The sequence below is a fragment of the Pogona vitticeps genome, chromosome 1 (genome assembly GCF_051106095.1).
Source record: "Pogona vitticeps strain Pit_001003342236 chromosome 1, PviZW2.1, whole genome shotgun sequence".
NCBI classification, from domain to species: Eukaryota; Metazoa; Chordata; class Lepidosauria; order Squamata; family Agamidae; genus Pogona; species Pogona vitticeps.
Window position 1 is genome coordinate 182,977,153 of NC_135783.1, and position 20,204 is coordinate 182,997,356.

Consider the following 20,204-nt stretch of genomic DNA (forward strand, 5'->3'; position numbering starts at 1 on the left):
TCTATTTAAAAGGAACACATCCAAGTTATAGGCCTGAGATGTTTTGCCATTCTTTCTTTTCAGAAAAACCTGAAAGTTGTCATTCTGCACTGATGTGTGTGCGTGTGCATGAGCATGAGTGTGTGTACATGTGCGTGCATTCATCTATTTTCAGACCTGCGGAGCCAGAGTATGGGTGTGCCTACTTGACAGGGGCTAGACTCTATGATCCATAAGGTCCCTTCCAGATGATGATGTTGATTAGTGTGTTTAAATTAATAAAAATGTCACATGGGCATAGGATGACAGATGACAGATATTTATTTATTTGTTATATATTTAAAATATTTTTATCCCGTTTTTCTCCTTAAAAAGAACCCAAGTCAGCTTGGGTTCTTTTAAATATTTTAAATATTTGTAAACTTATTGTTTTTAGTTTTCAAATATTGTCCTTTTATCAATATAAGCCGCTTTGGGTCCTTTTAAGGAGAAAAGTGGGGTATGTATGTATGTATGAATGAATGAATTAATTAATTAATTAATGGATGAATGAATGAATGAATGAATGAATGAATGAATAAATAAATAAATAAACAAACAAACAAACAAACAAACAAACAAACAAACAAATAAATAAATAAATAAATAAATAAATAATGGTGATTCCTACATGGCTGATATTAATTTGAAAGCCAATCGTGTGGCTCAAATTCCCTTACTTACGCTGTTTCCCCGAAAATAAGACCTAACCTGAAAATAAGCCCTAGTGTGATTTTTCAGGTTGTTCGTAATATAAGCCCTACCCCCCAAAATAAGCCCCAGTTAAGTGAAACACCGCCCTCCACCATTGTGCAGCAACCAGAAGATGACATGACTGTATTTGAATAAATGTAGATTACTGTACATGAAAAAAAAATCCCCTGAAAATAAGCCCTAAAGTGTTTTTGGAGCAAAAAATAATACGTATAAGACCCTGTCTTATTTTCAGGGAAACATGGTAGTTGTGATGGCACAGCAAAAAAGGAGTAACGTTTAGAGGTGAATTGCCTCATGTAAAGAAATTGCCATAGATATTATCAGCTGCACACTAAGTTGTTACCATAATGTCTATGGTAATTTCTTAATTGGAAGTAGTTTGCCACCATATGATACAACTTTTGCAAAGTTACACAAGAGGATTTGGGCTAGTGTATAGCTGAATCAGAGATGGGGGGGGGGTGGAATTAGACTCTGATTCTGAGACTCACCCAGCCAGTATGACCATGAGTCATGCCACTTCAGAGTCTACAGGTACAGTAGTCCAAAACTCCGTGATTTTTTTCAGTTCTGTCCCAAATCTTAATTTACCTTCTCAGTCCAAGGCAAGCACACATTTGAACCCAATCCAGATCAAAATCAATGTCCTTGAGTTTTAAACCTTCCCCTGAATCATAGAAAAGTTGGAAGGGACCTTTAAGGCCATCAAGTCCAACCCCCTGCTCAATGCAGGAATACAATCAAAGCATATCTGCCAGGTGATTATCTAAGTTTTTCTTGAATGCCTCCAATGTTGGAGCACTCACCAACTCCCGAGGTAACTGGTTCCACTGTCGTACTGCTCTAACAGTTAGGAAGTTTTTCCTGATATTCAACTGAAATCTGGCTTCCTTTCACTTGAGCCCAATGTTGCATGTCCTGCACTCTGGGATGATTGAGAACAGATCTTGCCCCTCCTCGGTATGACAGCCTTTCAAATATTTGAAAAGTGCTATCATATCACCCCTTCTTTTCTCAAGGCTAAGCATGCCCAACCCTTTCAGCCTTTCCTCCTAAGATTTGGTTTCCAGACCCCTGATCATCCTTGTCCCTTTCCTCTGGACTTGTTCCAATTTGTTAGCATCTTTCTTGAAGTGTTGTGTCCAGAACTGGACACAGTACTCAAAGTGAGGCCTAACCATTGCTGAATAAAGGGGGACTAGCACCTGGCGGGATTTGGAAACCATACTTCTATTAATGCAGTCTAAAATAGCATTTGCCTTTTTTTGTAGCCACATCACACTGTTGGCTCACATTTAGCTTGTGATCTACGACAATTCCAAGATCCTCCTTGCTCTTAGTTTTGCTGAGCCAGGTATCCCCCATCTTGTAACTGTGCAATTGGTTTCTTTTTCCTGAGGTGCAGTACTTTGCACTTATCCCTGTTAAATTTCACTCTGTTGCTTTCGGCCCACTGCGCCAACCTATCAAGGTAGTTTTGAATTTTATTTCTGTATTCTAAGGTATTAGCTATCCCGCCCAATATTGTATCATGTTGAAGATATTGGGAATTAAAGCAGAAGCTCAACTATTAAGGTATAGACCTTCCCAATCATAAAATAAGGCTCAGAAGCATACTGTGTATTGAATGTCATAGGTAGTTTAGCTGTGACATGTTAATGGGTCACTGTTTTTTTTAAAAAAAGAAATCACATCCTTATAAGATTGAACACAACATGAATGGGTTTAGGGTAGAGATGGGGGCTTTGTATTCCCACTGGCACACCCACCCCCACAACCTGCCGGACCCTTTACTGTGCGATGTTCAGCGTGCATGGCCAGCGTCAACTTGTGCACCCCAATTGTGGAAGTAGCTCCGTTGCTGCAGCCCCACCTCTCTGCTTGCCTGGTCACTCCGCAGCTGAGCAGAGAGACTCCTGCTCCCTTGCCAGAGTGGCTGGGCGAACAGGGAGGTGGAGCTGTGGCAACTGAGCTACTGCCAGGATTGTGGCGCAGAAGACAATGCCAGCCATGTGTGCCATGTGGTAAGTGGTCTGGCTGGTTCTGGGGTTGGGCGTTCACCAAGTCAGCCACCTGTGCCAGTAGGCTTCACGGCCGTACGCAAACACAAAGCCCACATTTCTAGACATAGCAAGCAATCCTGTACAAACACCCATCCAGCCAGCAGACTGGAAGCCATCTCCTCCCAGCCTCACACACATCCATGTGCATCACAGGCTCCTGAGTCGACTTTGAGCAAACCCATATCCCTACTGTTATCTGCACAGGGGCACAGACCTGACAGATTCATGAACAGGTTGCAATTTCTTACCTTTTTGGCTCCATATGCCAAGATGGCCTGAGCCAAATCTTGGAGTGTGTGAAGCTCTATCTGTAGAGTCTGGTTTTTGGTTCGACTTCTTATTTGGGACTTCTTGTGCTCTTCCCATTTCCTTGACGGTTTGGCTAGATCTTCCGAATAAAGAATGAGTGCCCCTGTTCTTGTGCTGTAGGTTTTGGGTAGACATGTTCTCCAGGTTTCTTTTTTGTCCTGACTGTTTTCCAGTAAACTGTTGACATGGCAACGAGTTTCAGGAGGCGTCCAGTTTAAGTAATCCTACAATGATGAAGGAGAAGGGGGAAAAAAGGAATTATAAGCAGAATGCTAGGAAGGGTAATTCAGCAAACCCGCTCACTTATGGATATGCCTTAAAGAGCAACCCTGTACCAGAGATCTGCCAATGAAGGGCCCAGAGAGGCTGGCAAATGCCACAAGAGGCCAGTGGTCTTGAGCTGAACATGGGAGGAATGAGACTGGAACACACTGGTCAGTGGCCAAGATAATGTTACTAGAATGGGTGAAATAGTGCAAAGCGACTTTTTAAAAGGCCACGCTTATGCCATGCTCCATACTTCTTTTGTTTGTTTTCACATCCATGTGGAACAGCACATTTATCTTTTCATTTTCATTTATATAGCACCTGGGAAAACATTGCGGGCAGTGTACAACAGAAACAAAATAATAAAATATTAAAACCAGCAAGAGTCACTGAACACCCAAACAGTATAAAAGGCCAAATTAAAAATATATGCCTTAAAGCTTTTTCAAAAAGCAATGGGAATGGAATGGAGACTGTTTGCATCAGAGCACACTCCCAACAGTTTGGGAGCAACACCAGGGAAGGCCCTTTTCCACATGCTGCTCATCTTGCACTTTCGACTGCCAGTCATGGTATCCTAAAGACGTCTGGCATAGATCTTAATTGACAGGGCTGGTGATCCCTTAGACAGCCAGGCTTTAGAGCAAAGGCAAGGGCTATGGGGTCTGTCAGTCTGCATGCAGCCCCCAAGGCCTTCTTGTGACCCCCTCTCCCAAGCCACCCATTTCCTTCCCGTGCAGGAGAAGTGCACTTCCAGGAATACCGTTCTCTAAAACAAGGCACAGGTTTACTATAGCTCAAAATCAAATGCTGTTTTTTTTTTCAAAGCAGGAATAGGCCTTCTGGTTAATTGTCACATGGGAGAGGCTTGTACAATGCCTAGAGCAGCCGAGGGATGTACAAATGGCCTTCAGACCATCCAAACATTAAGCTAAACCAAACACCTTAAACTGAGCCCAGAAAGCAATTGCCAGTAATTTTGTTCAGTACCAAAGTAATAGGATTTCTGGGGGACCAAACTGAAACTTCTGAGTGTCAAGGGCAGCCCTACACAGAGTATGTTACCATAGTCAAGATTCAATGGGAATAAGAGAAAAACTACAGTTGCCAAATCAAACCAGCTTGGTCAAGGCACTGGCCGGGATGCTAAACATGGTTGTGCAAATATCCCCTTTACCATTTCTGCTGCTTGGGAATTCAGGGATAATACAGGGTCTAGGACACTGGTTTCCAACGCTGGGTAATCCAGGTGTTCTTGGATTGTAACTCCCATGAACCCCAGCCAGCACAGCTGGTGTTGAAGGCTTCTGGAAACTGTAGTCCAAGAACACCTGGGTTACTCAAGGTTGGGAACCATGGGACAAGAAATCTGATCTCTCGGGCAATGTAGTTCCTTCCAGAACATCTTGAATCCTTGTTGCCAAGCCAGACTTTTCCCTGAGAAACAGCAAAGTACATACTCATCTTGACAGGATTTAATTTTAGTTTCTTCACCTTCATGCAGTTTGTTATCAACCCAAAGCATTACTCAAAAGTATTCACTGATTCCTTGCTGCAGGTAACAAGGGGAAACAGAGCTCACATATAGCACCCCCCCTTCAAAGCTCTGTGTGACCTGTCCCAGGGGTTGGTTGCCTGCTGATATTTCATAGGGAACAAAACAGATGGGGGACAAAATGAAGCACCAGGGACACTGAGGGAAGGAAAAAATTACTTCTTTCAGAAGAAAGAAAAAATTGGTTGTTCAGGGTTTTTCGGGCTCTTTGGCCGTGTTCTGAAGGTTGTTCTTCCTGACGTTTCGCCAGTCTCTGTGACCGGCATCTTCAGAGGACAGCACTCTGTACTCTGGTGTAGTTGGCTTGGGAGTGCAGTATTTATGACTGTGAGATAGGCTTTTGTCTTTTCCTCTAGATGGGTGATTAGTGTGTATTGTTGTGGGTGTATTGTGCTAAGGGGAAGAGATTATCTGTTTCTGTGGTTGATGGGTGTCATTAGCTGGTCTTTTGTGTGTAGTGATCCCCTGTCCTTGTGGGTGGCTAGAGTTCATTGACCTTTTGCACGTAGTATGTTTGATAGCTGGGAGCCAAGTTTTGTTGAGCTTCATACTTTCCTCTTTTTTGTTGAAACTGTGCTTGTGCTTGTGGATTTCAATGGCTTCCCTGTGCAGTCTGACGTAATGATTGCTGGTGTTGTCCAGTATTTCAGTATTTTGAAATAGAATTTCATGCCCAGTTTGTTTCAGGGCATGTTCAGCTACTGCAGATTTTTCTGGTTGTTTTAGTCTGCAGTGTCTCTCATGTTCTTTGATTCTGGTGTGGATGCTTCGTTTTGTGGTTCCAATATATACCTGGCCACAACTGCAAGGTATTCGGTATACTCCTGCAGTGGTGAGGGGGTCCCTTCTGTCCTTTGCTGACCATAACATTTGTTGTATTTTTGTGGTGGGCTTGAATACTGTTTGTAGGTTTTGTTTTTTCAAAAGTTTCCCCATGTGGTCTGTGACTCCTTTGATGCATGGCAGAAATACTTTATTTGTGGGTGGCTGTTTTTCTTCTTCAGTTCGGTGTTGTTTTCTAGGTTTGATGGCTCTTGTGATTTCATTTTTGGATTAGCCATTTGCCTGTAGGGCCCAGTTCAGAAGATTGAGTTCAGTGCTGAGAAACAGAGCTTCACAGTTCCGATTTGCCCGGCCTACCAGTGTTTTGATTATGCCTCTTTTTTGCTGTGGGTGGTGGTTGGAGTTTTTGTGTAGGTACCGGTCTGTGTGGGTGGGTTTTCTGTAGACCTTGCGTCCCAGTCGGAGGTCAGTTTTGCATAGGACCATGACATCTAAGATGCCTAAATATACAGTTCACCATGGAAAAAGAAATAGAGGGCCAGCTCCCATTCTTAGATGTACAAAGCTGTCAGGGGCACAAAGTGCCCTTCTCTACTGGTGACAGTAAAGCAACATACTGATGGTGTATAACACAATGAATAGTTTGCAAAATTGAAACAATGATAATGATAATAATAGCCTGACTACCAAGAAGTAATAAATAATACAATTACTTCCCCAACCATTGTATTCCAAGCTTTACAATACTTCAAAGACTGTTATGAATGCCATTTGAAACTAAAGGCTGAGTCTGATATAACTAATGAACTAGAAAAGCCTTGCCTAGGCTGACCTCCAGCTGCTTTCTGAGTGCACTTAGCTGGTTGCACACAGTCCCGTGTATACCAGGTTCTCTTTTGGCAGGCCACTACGACAAGCTCCTGTGAGAGTCAAAAGGAATCCATGTGATTGGCTCAGCATATCCTGGGAGCAGCTGGAAGTCAGCAAAGGCCTTTCCTGTGATTTCCACATGATGAACCAGTCATAATACCAAAGCCTTAGAAATACAGAGTTCAGCATCTACAGGGGACTACTCTAGTCTTCCAACGAAAATGTATGTTGCCTATAGACAGTGTTGAGGTCCAGCCATGTGACAAGTTACCACTGAAACCAATGGCTTATTTTCAGATTCTCCCTCCCTCCCTCTTTCTCTCGTTTTGTGTGTGAAATGAATACACCTTCATTATACATGGGTTTCTAGTTGCCTTCCCTCCCTTATTGTAGAATTATTGTCTTCAAGCTGTATTTTCTCACAGGTTAAATGTGAGCCTTTCCCTAAATCTGTTACGTAAACTGTGATCTAGACTTGTGCAGCCTGTGTCTCCCCTACACCCAATCTCTTACATTTGCCCCAGTGGAGTCTTCTGCTGGACAAAAACCATAGGAGGACTACAGCCAAAGCATAGTGAGGTCTGAGCACCCAAACTCTAGATTTGGAGACTTCGGCACTCTTGTGGACACCCACAAAGAAGAGCTGAAAGAGCACTCTACAGATCTGTTCCCAAGCAAGGTGCGCCATCCGGCGTTGATCCCAGTGGTCAGCTCTTGCAGGAAATTGCATAAGAGTCCCAAAGAAATATCAGAACAATGTTGGGTCAATGGTAACCCTCCTGTATGGGTGCTGGTATGAAATTCAACTTCTACTCTCAGCTCCTGACTTCCTGCTTGGACCAACTCTGATCTATGGCTTCAGGCGGCTGATTCTACTCAGTCCCATCATTTGGTTTGACCCCTGGATGATTCTGGTATCCTCTGTCTCTCATTTCCCATCACACACTGCCTCAGATGCCAGCCATACAAGCATGGGATGGAGTGTTCCGAATGGGAGCTTCTCCCTCTGTGGACTCCTTAGGTACCAAAGGTCACAAGGCAGATAGTAACCTTCACATACTACTATAGATTTACACCAGCTTTCCTCATATGGGCCACTTGTTATTTCCATCAGACTGAGCCTGGAACAACAGGTTTCCAATCAACATTCTTGAGATTCAGACTGGGCATTAATTAAGTTGTAAGATTTAAGCCATTTTTTAATCAGTGGAGCGGATGGGGTTTCCTCTCCATTTTTGTAAAGAAATCAGATTTTGGAAAGATAACTGAAAATGTACTGATTTTCTTAATGAACATAAAAGACACTTAATGGCTCATAAAACACTGAACTTATATCTAGGTTATCAGCAGTCTACATTTAGAAACATTAATTCCTGCTGTCCATGCATATCGCTACATGTAATAGCAGCAACAGACAAGTAATTCTGTAAAAAAATAAAACCCTTTTTACAGAGGGTTTCAGTCTAAAATATTGTTAATATGCAGCAACTCTACTATTCAGACATCTTGTCCCTAATATCTAGACTGAATTACCAGCCTAGCATCCCCATGGCTCTGAAACATTATATATTGTGTGATTGCCCCACTGGTGCAGAGGATGCATTGTTTAAAATTTCTTTCATACTACCAAAAATTTTACAGGTGAAGCTTAATCAGAACTCTCCCTCTGTCAGTACAAGTAGACGGCCTCCTGCAATCTTTAAGAAATAATTAATGACTACACTTACAGAACCACTGGAATGTGCTAATTTTCCATCTAGACAAAATGTTAATCTAAGAAGTAGAGTGGAATTGATTCACAAGAGTACTGTTAAAAATACCAGGATGAGGTAGATAATATTTAAGCTTTCATTAACTTCACCTGCATTAACTACATTAGCAAATCAAATTAGCGATATGACAAAATCTTGCAGAATTATTCATTGTCAGTGAGACAGACTGTGAAGAAATCGCTGCCCCCCCCCCCCACAAGATTTCATGTCTTCAGCATACAAATGAGACAGAGAAGTTCATTTAAATTCCTGCAATTTGTGCAAAATGTCTCTGGGCAAAATGAGGGATTTTTCCCCTTTGTGAACCAAAGCACACATACACACACCCCAAGCTGACAACACAGAAGGACTGGCTGATTGATCAAAAAGATGCAAATAGCCCACCAAGTGCTTCTGACTTTAAGCAGTCCATGCAATAGGATTACAGTTTCCTAAATTTGTACAATGTCTACAAAGCATAATTTTTACAAACTTTAGAACTCTTCTCAATAACAGGAGGAAATATTGCCACTGCTGGATAGCTCAGCGGCTTAGGTCTCTACTGCACAGTAAGAGGTTGGGAATTCAATTCCCCACTGTGCCTCCTTAACAGGTGCTGGACGTGATGATCCATAGAGTCCCTTCCAGCTCTGCAGTTCAAAGGTTATTATTGCTATTTCTCTTTCTCACAGCGGAGGAGAAAAAACTTGGGAAGAACAATTCAGTTCATCCCAGAAGGACTGAAAAAATTATTCGCACACAATAGTTCTTGGGGGGGGGGGGGAAGGGATAAGAAACACAACATTTTTGAAAAAAGAGCACTGAGAGCTGAACAAAATGTAGGCAATATTAATGCAGAAAGATTGAATCTATTTGGAATTAGCAATAACGTTGTCAATTGTTTGAGAACATACTGAAATGAGGCAGATGGGACAAACAGCAAGCAAGCACTCATCTGGTTATATCCTTACTCACCTGTAGCAAAAGAACAGAGTCATCTGGCACCTTTAAGACTACCATCTTCATAGCAACAAGAGTTGCATGGACACAAAGTGGGCTGTGTGTCCACTAAAGCTCACACCATAACAAATCTGTTAGAATCAGAGATGCCACACAATGCCTTGGCTGAAATCCTATCACAATGTATTAAGTTGCCACAAGAGCAGGCCCATTGGAATCAATGGCATTTACAAAGGAGTTTTCTCACCACATCTCCACTGATTTGATGGGCCTCCTTCAGTGCAACTTACTACAGTAACCAACAAGGTTCCAGCCGTTGTTGTTTTCCTTTGCTTAGAACTTCCCCATTATTTCTTAAAACAGGTACCTCTAAGATTCTTAAGGCTGATTATCTTAAAGCAATAGTAAATTCCATACCTGGTAAGAAGGATAGCCAGGGGAAAATGTTAGCAACTGCTTTTATATTGTCTCAGATTAATGAACTGAAAAGAATGGGCCTCAAATACCACATTAGCAGCTAAGCAACTACATTATAACTTTTAAAACTAGAACTCACCTCAGGATCAAAACGCACCTCCAACTTCTCCTGTTTTTTTCGGATTACCTGTCCAGCTCCACGACTCAACGGAGACAGACTGGACATTGTCAAACCATCACACCTACAACTTTCCTTTGCTTTTGAGAATATAACATTAATTCATTTTAGGGAAATCTTATAAAGCTAGACAATACTAAGGGTGCCTCTCTTTAAAAACAGACACCCATTTGCAAACCTGTGTTATATTCATGTATAGCCAGAAATATCAAGACTTTCATAGAAAGCTTGGCCAGTTTTGTTCCTAAATTTTACTTTTTCTACCACCTATTCTGTTTCTTCTGGTTTGGTTGGTCCACGGATCTGTGAATCTCTGCTGCTGCCATCCTCTTTATTGTGCTCTGAGGTTGTTGCTATGTTGCTATGGCAGCAAAAGGAAATTAAGTTGTTTAAGCCAGCAAGAGGGAAGTTTGGGAGGAGAGAGAGAGAAGGAAAGAAGGAAAGAACGAAGGAAAGAAATATAGATTTTCCAACGCTCCGGATCAGATTTCAAGACTAGATTAACTCCCTTGGCTCAGGATCAGATTTCAAGATTGGATTGTTGTGCAAAACACCCCTTTCCTTGTCAGCTTGAAGAATGGGCCACAGACTTTTCAAAAGTCTAAAATTACTATTTTAACCTATGAAAAGGAGTTTAGAGCTGAGCTTATACAAACGGCAGCTGCTGTTCATTTCAAAAGGTCTATTCCCCTCATTCAACATCACTGTTTGTGCTCTGCTTCCGAATAGGACACTTTTCTTTCCTGTTGCACAAAATGCTCTGCCTCGTGAAAGAGGTTCACAAGTTTGTGAGTGAGTATAACCTAAAGTCTTTTGCTAGTTTTTCCCCTGACCCTAATCCTTACCCTCTTCCTTCATTTCTCAAGCCTCTTGTGTATTTCCCAACCATCACTTGCCAGTAAATCTGTGAAGTTTCTCAATCATCCAGGTGAGGTTATCTGGAAGTTGAGTCATGGCAACTGCACTTCTTTCTTGTTAGGTTGAAGCGTTTCGCTACTCATCCAAGCAGCTTCTTCAGTCTCTGGAGAGTTGGTAGGAGATCCCTGATATACAGTATTCTCCATGTTGATTTCACTCCCCTCTGATCTGAATAGGATTGTCTCCTATTTAGCATGCTGCCCTTTCATCCATTCCCAGAAGGATTAAGGACACAGACAAGAAAGATCAGTTAACTAACATCAAGGAGCCATGACAATGGGTGGAGAAGGACTGCAAAAGTGGAATTATCCCTCATCCCCAGTCCTTTGTCCTTCTAACGAGCCTATTCAGACCAGGAGGATGTGAAACCAATGGGGAGGACATATCAGGGATCTCCTACCAAATCTCCTCAGATTGAAGAAGCTACTTGGATGAATAGCGAAATATTTCAGCCTAACCAGAAAGATGTCCAGTTGCCACGACTCAACTTCCAGATAACATCATTTGCCAGGAAAGTCGGCCATCCCCTCCAGGTACTCCTCCCATACTGCAGTTTAAAATGACACGGAAGACCCTTTGTGATGGAAACACAGTTTGAGGAGAGAAAGTTAAGCATTCTCCTGGATTGCTCCCATATTTTTGTACGATAAACATAAATACACTGTTAAGGGCTCCTTCTGTAGCTCGGTTAGGAAGCTAGGCCATGAGGGACAGGGCAGACTCCCGAGAGAGGATGTCAACCAGAGAGACAAGGCTTTTTGTGTACAGTTGTTTAATAACACAATTCATTGGATATCTCCTCTGAGCAGCTCCTCGTTTAAGATACAGAGAGTGTTACAGTTTGTGTTGTAATGTCTGCCTTTGAAAAGAGTCTGGAAACTTCCGCTGGTCCAGGAGGAAGGACCCCAAAACGCTGGCAAGAGTAAATCTGCAACACAGAGTAGGGACAGGGCTTCTGTATGTGTGTTGTCTTCTGGTCTGTTATTTACTTATCGAAATATGTAGATATAACATTTTGCCTGCTCCTTGATCAAAGAATCTCCGTTCCCCATCTCTGTTGAACTTCCACCATTTGGCAAAGTCCAGAGATGTAAGAGGCACAATTGTGATAAACCTACATTTGCCTGGTCTGGATGCTCAAGAAAATTGTGGTTAATGTCAGATGCTGGGCTTTGGCTGTTGCATGTGAGAAGGGAAAAGACTGTGTGCAGGAACCCAAGGCTTGTTCATATGGCACTCTATTGTTAAGAGGTTATTGCCGAAGCAAGACTTTAATGGTCCTTTGATATTTTCTACAGGATCAAAAAAGCAGCAAGGATAATACTTCTGGAAGATGACAGTGGGCACTGAGTAGCTTGCAATGAAGTGTGTAGCACAGACCTGGGTAAAGTGCGGCCTGAGGGCCACATATGGCCTGCGAGCCACTCCTGTCCGGCCCGCAGACAGTTTTGAACATCAAAACCATTTATAGCTTTTTGTCTAAAGTTGATCAGTTGCTTATCTTTAACATACCGCAAAAAAACCTCTTTAGTATTTGTGAAGATTAACAAGTTTAAAATAGAAACAATCATAATACAGTACCACTGTTTCATTTTATTTTTAAGTAAAGTTGGTTCAGCCCCCAAACACAGTTCAGATTTTTCATGTGCTCCCCCCAATAGAAATTAATTGCCCACCCCTGGTGAAGCACCTGCAATGTCTCCCCCTTAGCAGAGCTGTGGGATAGGGCTGTCTCCTCTAGAGGCTGCCAGTTTACGCAAAGGCCCTAAGGGTGGTGCCGGTAGTGAAGAGTGCATCCAAGGAAACAGAAATGCGTGGGATCGCAGAATGTAGCTTCGTTTAATAATAAATACATGCCATCATGTTAGTTCTGACTCATGGCGAACCTTTCCAAGTTTTATATGCACAGTATACACAAATAATATGCCATTCCCTTCCTCGGGGGTGGGGGTGGCTTTCTGGAAATACATAGCTCACACAGGGCTACACAGGCTGACTCTTCTCTTCGGAGGCAACGTGGGGGGGGGGGGGGAAGCAACCTGCCAACCTCTGGCTCTGCAGCCAGATGCCATCCTCATTCAGCCACCTAGCTTTGTTCACATACTCCCTAAATAACAGAATTTTAACAAAATGGAAGTGCTTTCATTTTGCATTTCTCTGATTTCATTGTTCTTTTACCTTTTAATTTTACCGAAGCAACATCCTCATTCTAGGGCAAGATCAGACACAATCTTTTCCTCCCAAGCTTGTTTTTAAGGCCAATTTGTCTTGAGGATTAAATTCAACAGGCAGGGCGAGGGAATATGAATCCTGCCTTAGAGGGGGAAAGTATTCTGTTGATGCTGGAAGGGTGTATTCACTGTAGAAACCAGTATAGTCTGTCAAGCACACTTCAGCCTCAGTCTTCTGAAAGTGCCCCCCTGCTGACGCACACAAAGTTATACAGCAGGCTACCCTTCAGCTGGAATGTGTACAGTGTTCTTTTATACAGCCTGTCCTCTGAGTGCTTCACAAAACACAAAACAGCAACAGAAAACGTACAAAACAAACTTCCCAACAGAAGGTATAGTTTCCTGAGCAGGCAGAAACAGATTTTTAAAACTGGGCATTGGGAAAAGGGCTTTAGAAGAACTCCCATGTTTGATGTCCTTGAAGGAGAAGGGGAGGGTACTTTGAATCTGGAGCCAATCTGGTTTCTGACAGGCAGAAGACCTCGCCTTCTTGGGAGCTGCTATTGCAAAGGTGGCCCTCAGCCAGTAAAAGCTGGAATTACTCTGTGACAATCCTGTGGTGCATGTAGTCGTCTGTGCTAGACTTCAGACTAATTCGGCAGAGGTTTCTCTCTGAAGGCAAGCTTGGAGATGCCCGTCTCGGGCTACAGCTTGAAGAATCCACAGTGGCTACACTAGCTGGGGATCTTGGGAATTGCAGTCCAAAAATGACATTTTCAGTGCCCTAAAATACCCCAAAAGGCAGTGAGGAAGTCCTTTTGGACCCATTCTGCTCAGTGACAGGTCACCCTAGTGGCCAGGAACATTTTTGCACTGTTTCAGCTAAAGTTGCTATTCTGGCCTTTTCAGGACTTAAGGAAGCAGCACTGGCTACTGTTACCCACCTTGTAGTCACATCCTTCTGACTGAATGAAATGTGGGGCTTTGCTCCGACCCAGCATGACTCTCCTGTGAGCGGGACAGGCCCTTTGCAGCAGCAACAGTGCCTTAAGTCCTGTGTTGTTCACATTTATGTAGCCCCCAACTGGGCCAGGCACTCTGCGTCCTAGTGTGACCACCAAAACAATCCAAGCCCCTTCTCCCTCCATTTTTACAAAGCAAGGGAAGATGTATGTCTTTCTTCCAATGTACTGTTAAATACAGAGGGATTTTTTCCCCTTTACTAAATCTGGGGATTCATTTTTGACTCTCACCATCTTTCTAGTTTTTATTGCTGCCTCTCCCCCTCCTCTGCTTTTTCTCCCTTTTACTAATAGGCTGTAATTTCTTTTGCATTTCCCCCCAGTGTACTGTTTTGTAAACCACTTTGGAAGCCTCTCTGATCTAAAAAAAAAAAGCAGCTTGTAGACATGTGAATGTTAATTAAGAAAATCAAGAAAAGGTGACTCTGAGCCACAGCCTACTAATCCTCCACTGATGTGGTTTGCGTTTGTTTGAATTCACCTCCCTCCAAAAAAAAAAAAAAAAGTGTGTTCAGTGGGTGATTTTAAACTACACTTTATCTTCCGGCTTCTCTGTCCTCACTTTAAAATTACAAAGCCCAGCTAATATATATATCTTTTTAAAAAACTTCCTTTGCCTGAATGCGTAATTTTGAGAAGTGATTCAAGCCCTCGTGGCGTTTGCCTTGGCGTTGGCTGCAAAATATACTGCCGGGTTTGTCTGCCACTCCTCAAAGTGATGATAAAGGCCACAAAGCATAGGCTGCAATTGCACCTCCACCCTCTCTACCCCTTGAACATCCCCCTCTTGGCACCTGGAGACACGGCAGGTGTAAATTGCTTCTCTGGCAATAGTTATTTTCTTTCAAGCGAATGCGAGTTCTTGTGAAAGTTGCCGAGTGCGTCTCTTCAGAGGCGACGGCTCCAGCTCGGTGCACAAATTAGGTGCCGTGAAACACAGCCGCACGCCGTGGCAGTGTTGCCGTCAGGTACCGTGTCTGAGCCAAGGGGGAAGGGAAGCAAAGGGAGACAAAGCTCATTGCTCATGTCAAAGAGACCCTTTTTCTGAGGGCTGTCAACATGGAAGCCAATTAGCACCAGTTATGGAAGGATGGGCTTGGGTGCTGTTTTTGTAATTCTGTGGACACAGGAAGAACTGACAGGCAATTCCCACCTGGCCAATTAAACAGGGTGAGGGGTAGGATTTAAATCACCATTAACCTTCCCCTACCTGTGCTGCAGGGTCAGAGGACCAAGCAGTCGTAAGATCGAATCCACGTGACGGAGTGGGCGCCTGTCACTTGTCCCAGCTCCCGCCAACCTAGCGGTTCGAAAGCATGCAAATGCGAGTAGATAAATAGGGACCACCTCGGTGGGAAGGTAACAGCATTCCGTGTCTAAGTCGCACTGGCCATGTGACCACGGAAAATTGTCTTCGGACCAAAACGCTGGCTCTATGGCTTGGAAACGGGGATGAGCACCGCCCCCTAGAGTCAAACATGACTGGACAAAAATTGTCAAGGGGAACCTTTACCTTTACCTTTACAGTGGACCCTTGACTTACAGACGGCTTGACTTACAGACTTTTTGAGTTACAGACTTCTCTGGCCGCAAAATTTAGGTTTGACTTGCAGACTGAGATTTGACTTACAGACCGGAAAAAACCCAAAATGGAACAAAAATGGCCTGTTACGGGATTAATCGGTTTTCAATGCACTGTAGGTCAATGGAGACTTGACTTACAGACTTTTTGACTTGAGAACCGCCTTCCAATACGGATTAAGTTCTCAAGTCAAGACCCCACTGTACCTGTGTCACAAAGTAGTCTGATAGCTAGCAACAACAACTGCATGCTGTCAAGTCAATTCCGACTGTGGTGTCCTTTTTCAGGGTTTTCTAGGTAGAGAGAAGTGGTTTTACCACTCCCTTCTTCTGGGGGCGCCATGGGACTGTGCGGTTTGCCCAAGGCTACACAGGCTGGCTCTACTCGTAGGAGGCACCATGGGGAATTGAACTCTGGCTCTGAACTATTGAGACAGCTAGGCCTTCACAAATATAGCACAGACTGGCACCAAATATTAATGCCAACTTAGGAACTTTGCAGTGGGTAGTTTCAAAGACTGAATTTGCACACGTAAGTCTGCCAGGGCTCTGAGGTGTTAGGGAGAGGCCTTTCTTTTGATCCCATCACTCTGGGGCTACCAAAGAGGGCCTCTTCCGCTGCTACTCACAGACTCTAAATTGCCTTCTAATTCAGGCTTTCCTTTCAAATGGGTAAGTAGGAAGCTACCTTCTATCCATTGAAACTAGAGATGGCACAGGTGGTCCACCCAATTACCTCCTGCCTGCAGACCCTGCCGATCCACTTACCGCGTGGTGCATGGCCAGCGTTCATCATCAGTGTGCCAATCACGGCAGCAGCCTGGCTGCCACAGCCCTGCCTTCCAGCTCGCCCAGCCACTCTGAGGCTGACCAGGGAGACTTGTCCTCCCGTCCCCTTGCCGGAGTGGCTGGGTGAGCAGGGGGAAGCAGCACTGCGGCAGCCGGGCTATTGCTGCGATTGGCACACTGACGAGGATGTCACTGTGCAGTAAGTAGACCGATGGATTCTGGGGGTATCTGTGCCAGTGGGATTTGTCTTTGTAGACTAAGACAAATCCTCCATCTCTATTTGAAACCTTGTTGCTTCCTTTTGGAAGCAAATTGCTCTAAGTTAAAAAAATGTGCATAAACATTACCTGTTGCACGCTGAGTTGTATGACCTCAGACAATAGATAAGGACTATAGAGTGCTTTTTAAAAAAAAAACTTGCAGCAATTCACTTCCAAAAGTTACGCCACTTGAGTAAATGCTTAACTGGATTTCAGCCTTTGAACCTCACCATTGACCCATCTAGCCCAGTATTATTAATTCTAACAGGCAGCAGCAACAATATCAGGCAGGAGTTTTTTGCAGCTCTAGATGCAAATCACTAGTGATCCCCCATCCTAGTACTAACTAGGCGCTGGATGTTTGTACTAGTTTGCTGTTCAGAAAGGAAGCTGCTCCTCTGATAGGCGGGAGCTTCCTTTCTGAATAGCTAGGCTACAATGCCTTCCCAGCCAGGTCTTTTCTCCAGAGGAGGAAGGCATAGTTAGGTTTCTGTAGGTATGAGTCTGCCCAGTGTAACTCTCACAAAGGAGAATTATGGGAGTTGTAGTACAACAAAGAATCCAAAAATCCCATGTCTACTAGTAACCACACCTGACTTTGCACGGCTTCCAATGTTAAATGAGCTCGTGCATTCAGGGCAGGCCAGGTTTGTAACTTAGGCACCCTGAAGGAAGTCTAACTGGCTGAATGGTAGCTATACCTTTTTTAAAATTGTTGTGTTTTAAATTCTAAGTGAAATCCAATTGTTCCTCTTAACAAAGCAGATTCAGTGAATGAACAAAACTTGTTAAATCAATATTTATGTACAGTCATATGGACCATATGCAACACACTTATTTTAATTAGGATTAATAACTGGATTTAGCCCACTGTTGTATCTTATTTATTTTTTTTAATATGGGCTGGATTTCAACTGAAAAATTATGCCAGTGTAACTCCCTCGGCATACATCCCTCTAGCCGCCTAGAATGGTCCTCACTGACCAGATAGGCGGGGTATAAATAATAAATAAATAAATAAATAAATAAATAAATAAATAAATAAATAAATAAATAAATAAATAAATAAATAAATAAATAAATAAATAAATAAATAAATAAATAAATAAATAAATAAATAAATTTCAGTTGCAAATGGCCACGAGTTAAGATGCTAGTGTAGGAATTTGCTGTTGTACCCCTTGTGTGTGTGGCAGCCCATGCCCACAATGCCTTTTGTCTTGTAGCAATTCACAGCTGACCTTTAAGCCAACAGAGTTTCCCCAACAGGCATAACTAATAGAACTCTGTTATAATTGGATTGTTTTTAATGTGCACTCACAACGAAGTCTTCATTATTGTTAGGGAATGGCCAACACTGTTTGTTTTTCTGATAGCACCCCCATCACTGATTTTCAGTAGCATTTTTTGCTGCTAGCTCTGATTCAGCTCTGGTGGCAGCAAATAGGAGCATCATGGCCACCCCAAAATCGCTTGAGGGGATTTGGTGGTCTATGGGCACCCACTTCTGTCCTAAGTAGAGACTTACACATCTCCTTTTAGGGAGAAAGGCATGGGCTAGGACTGCAGCAGTGGCCGACAGGTAGCAATATCAGCTTGCTTTATACCGAGTCCACCCAAAACTGCATGCTCTTACTGGCAAATGCTCTTTAAAGCCTTTCACAGCCCTGCTACTAAGATTCTTGTACTAACACCAATGTAGATTGTACTGTACCTGGGCTTTTCGGTACATCAAAAGCGGGTTGCCCTGCTGTTGACCAAGCACTCCTCATCTGGCTTTCTCCCCAAGGGAAATACGTACCAATGTGTGTTACATTTATTAGAATCATGGAAGACGGCAGCATTAAACTCCTTCTCCCTCCTTGCCTCACACCCAGTCTTGTACAGCCCCTTTTGCTATATGGAACTGTAACACTGCACACACGTTAAATGCAATTAACCCCTTTAACACCGCAGGTAGTTTGGCCCATGTACCACATTCCGCGGAATATAAATTATATATGAGTTGCTGAAAAAGTTGGCTATATTTAAACATGGCCATCTTTATTACTACGCAGTTGTTTAAAGCAATGCCACAAACTGTCTTCCGTCTTTACAGAAACCCAACCCTTAAAGAAGCATGCACTGGTTGGGAACTAAGGAATGAAAATATAATATTTTGAACAGTAAACCGGGGCTTTATAAATGATGAATAAAAAGATTTCTGTTCCTTCACTGATGGCAGATGAAAATTTTCTACATTTGGTCTGTGTGGCTTGATATCATGACTTTCAAATCAATCTGTGTCCTCATTAGGAGTCAGTTATGAGTAAGCACATTAAGGATTTCTGGCTTTACGTGCTATATTGCATAAGAAATACAATCTTATGAAACATGCACTAAAGGAAATTATTTCAAGGGAGGCAATAAAACTCTCCTGTCTTAAAAAGGAGTTAATTGCATCAATTATGAATGCAAGAAGCTTATAAAGCATGTGGAATACTAAATTGGAACCATGTGTATATATTCAAAAAGGATTTGGGGGTGGGTGAGGAGGGGAGAGTCAATTTACTATTTGTTGATACATATATAAGTGAGAGGTGATGTGAGGAAAATCTGTGGCACAGCATCTATTAATTAATAGAGAGGATACATAAGGCTTCCAGTGTTTTCACAGGTGCCTTTATTTTGTAATATCCCTGATTATTGTAATACTGGGATGAGGAAGACGCCACCTTCTCGATGTTGTTAAGAGTTCAGTTCCCATCAGCCCCAGTGTAAGATATGATTGGACTGCTGGATAGCTCAGGAGATTAGGTTTAATTCAGTTCCCCACTGTGCTTCCTTGACTCAGTGATCCATATGGTCCCTTCCAGCTCTGGAGTTCTGAGATTATGATTCAAAAACACCAGGCACTATCATCCACAAGGAAGATCTGGAGGATGACAACTTACATTTTTTGCATAATGACCAGTGCACTAATTTTGCTACTCTGTCATGTCTAATTTTGGAATCTGTGCAATCACAAACTACTACTGCTAACTACTACTTACTACTACTTACTACTACTTACTACTACTACTACTACTACTACTACGGGTGGTCCCATTAAAAAGTAAACAGTGCTCCTGTACCTTTAGTACCTGTGGAAGAGGGAATTTCAGCAGGTGTAGACTGCATGTAGGGCAGCATACAATCTTGTAGAACAAAAGCAACAATTATAGAACAACAATTCCAGATGAGTAGAACTTGTCTTAGAAGCTTACAGTGCAATCTTATACATGCCTACTCAGAGGTAAGTCCCACTGAGTGCAATGGGACTCCTAAGTATGGGAATGTAGGGTTATTGGCTCTTTTAAAAATTATGTTGCAGGTTTTAGGCTCATGGAACAGCATGAAGGTGGGACATTGATTTAAAACTGGATTTCACTGTGTTAAAGCTCTCAGCCAAGGATACGATCAGGGATGTTTGTAACATTAGAAATTAAGAACTACTTTGAAGAAACAGGTGGCTGCAGTTGTAGCCTACCTACTAGGAACTAAATCTGATTGAACTCAGTGGGACTTACTGAGTAAACAAGCAAAGAATTGTCTGT

At 42.8% G+C, this 20,204-nt stretch overlaps 1 protein-coding gene and 1 long non-coding RNA gene across 4 annotated transcripts in view; one reads left to right on the top strand and one right to left on the bottom strand.

The window, feature by feature from the left end:
* Nucleotides 1-10,529, bottom strand: part of KIAA2012 (KIAA2012 ortholog) — an 84,928-nt gene extending 74,399 nt beyond the window's left edge. For all 3 annotated transcript variants that reach the window (XM_078379737.1, XM_072978721.2, XM_078379732.1), the window contains exons 1-2: nt 9,850-10,529; nt 3,047-3,331 (exon numbers count right to left, since the gene is read on the bottom strand). In XM_078379737.1, coding sequence (XP_078235863.1) covers nt 3,047-3,331; nt 9,850-9,936 — 372 coding nt within the window. In that variant the 5' untranslated portion in view covers nt 9,937-10,529. The remainder of the gene's footprint in view (nt 1-3,046; nt 3,332-9,849) is intronic.
* A 12-nt stretch (nt 10,530-10,541) lies between these two features.
* LOC140701777 (uncharacterized) lies at nt 10,542-12,382 on the top strand. The gene is made up of 2 exons (XR_012080766.2): nt 10,542-10,680; nt 12,105-12,382. It is a non-coding gene; the product is annotated as an uncharacterized LOC140701777 (long non-coding RNA).
* Nucleotides 12,383-20,204: the final 7,822 nt, after the last annotated feature.